This window comes from Macadamia integrifolia, chromosome 9 (assembly GCF_013358625.1).
Source record: "Macadamia integrifolia cultivar HAES 741 chromosome 9, SCU_Mint_v3, whole genome shotgun sequence".
In the NCBI taxonomy this organism is placed as follows: domain Eukaryota; kingdom Viridiplantae; phylum Streptophyta; class Magnoliopsida; order Proteales; family Proteaceae; genus Macadamia; species Macadamia integrifolia.
The window spans coordinates 9512564-9514584 of NC_056565.1; the positions used below are offsets into that span (position 1 = coordinate 9512564).

Below are 2021 nucleotides of genomic sequence, written 5' to 3' on the forward strand. Positions count from 1 at the left end.
TTTTTTTTTTTTTTTTTTCAATTAGATTTCTGAGTTTTTGATTCATCAGATCCATTTTTCATTTACATGCACGCATTGCGGGCTTCCGCGGTTTCACTTTTCCATCGATGCGATGAAATGAAAGCTTTACCGGAGAGGAGAGCATGCAAAATTACGTTACTCCTATATTCGTCTACTCTTCTATTGCTAATAGCGGCCACTGCAGTTGCAAAACCTTCCCTTCCCTCCTTCCTTTTCTTTGGTCCTCTTCCCTTGTAGTCAACGATCCCACATGATAATTTTGTTGCAGCAATTAGGATTGGAAAAGACAAGACTTTAAAGATTAAACAAACAGCTAATTTAGAAGAACTAGTGTTTGCTGCCTTCCTCTTCTGTCTTTTACTTATTGGCCAACTCATGGAAAACACCGGTTCCACTTTGAGCTAGTCACTGACGATACATTCTCTATACCTGCGATGTAGTTCTGGAATGAGCTGACGCCACAAGCCCGCCAGGAGCTCCTGAGGATTGATAAGCAGATACTTTTTGAGCAAGCTCGCAAGAACCTTTACTGCTCTAGATGCAATGGGTTGCTGCTGGACGGTTTTGCGCAGATTGTCATGTATGGGAAATCTTTGCAGCAGGAAGGTACAGCTGGGCAACAACCCAGTAACAGAGGAGCCTCGACAAAACAAAACGATAGTGGGGGCAATATAATGCCTTCGAGCTGTCAAGATGGTATTCAAGACCCATCTGTTTACCCTTGGGGGGGTCTGGTTGCGACAAGGGATGGGCTGTTGACACTTTTAGACTGTTTTCTGGGAGCCAAATCGCTCAAGGCAATCCAAAAAGTAGGTCTAGCGAATCTTGATCATGTAAATATATATCTGTTTTGTATGGTAGTTTTTTTTAATTGGGATTGGCTTTCTTCCCCTCCTTTATTTCAGGTCTTTGACAGTGCACGTGCAAGAGAGCGGGAGCGTGAATTGCTCTATCCTGATGCCTGTGGTGGTGAAGGTCGAGGATGGATAAGCCAAGGAGCGGCCACTTATGGTAGAGGACATGGAACACGGGAAACATGTGCTCTTCATACTGCCAGACTTTCTTGTGACGCACTGATGGATTTCTGGTCTGCCTTAGGGGATGAAACTCGGCAGTCTCTTCTACGTATGAAGGAAGTGGATTTTATAGAGAGGCTCATGTACAGGTGTGCTTTTGATTCGTTATTTAATTTTTTTTTCTCATTTAGTTTTTCCTGTCAATAAAGGCATTTTAATGAGAAATACATGTGGCAGGCAGTAGGTTTTATAAAATTTTGAACGGATGATTTATGTTATACAAAGATTTTGGATAATGGAACAATAAGGCAGGAATTTAACAACCAACCATTTCTGATTGGAGCACCAACAGAATGGTTTGTTCATAATTTATCCATGTACGTTCAAGAGAACCCTATCAGGTTTGTGCTACATTTTACAAGCAAAAGTACGTCAACTTCCTCGTTCCTCCACCCCAACCCAAAAAATAAATAAATACCTAGTAGTTTTTACGTTTTTCTTACCATCATTGATCACATACTACTGATTTACTTTCTGAATCAAAACATCAACCAAGGTAAGGAATGGAACTTTCTTGAACTTCTACCCTTCTCTTTATGAATTAAGTTGTGTACCAGTTAACATTGAGCTTTTAAATTTGGTTTATTTCCAATTCTATAGATGGTCATCTATGTAATTTGTATTTACTTACTACAGAAAGATTTGTGTTATGAGTTGAAAAGTGTCAAGAGTTCCACTGTTAGAAACTGTATGCGAAATTTTCTCATTCTATCGCACTTTTTCTTTTTTATTATGGGAACAAGAACTAAATTTTTGTTGATAAGCTAATTCCTTGAAAAATGGGATAGTTGGACCATTCAGTATGATTTTAGAACAACTCATGGTGTTGTCATACGCTGGTACTTCTTCGGATACCGAATTACTAGCTTTTATACTAGGAAGGCATTAATAGAGTTAGGTTCCCACCCCCCCACCCCAAAAAAA

General features: G+C 39.6%; 1 protein-coding gene across 2 annotated transcripts in view; it reads left to right on the forward strand.

Moving 5' to 3' along the window:
• Positions 1–2021, forward strand: part of LOC122089094 — a 10094-nt gene that overhangs the window by 803 nt on the left and 7270 nt on the right. For both annotated transcript variants that reach the window (XM_042658552.1, XM_042658553.1), the window contains exons 2-3: positions 462–830; positions 927–1186. In XM_042658552.1, coding sequence (XP_042514486.1) covers positions 462–830; positions 927–1186 — 629 coding nt within the window. The remainder of the gene's footprint in view (positions 1–461; positions 831–926; positions 1187–2021) is intronic.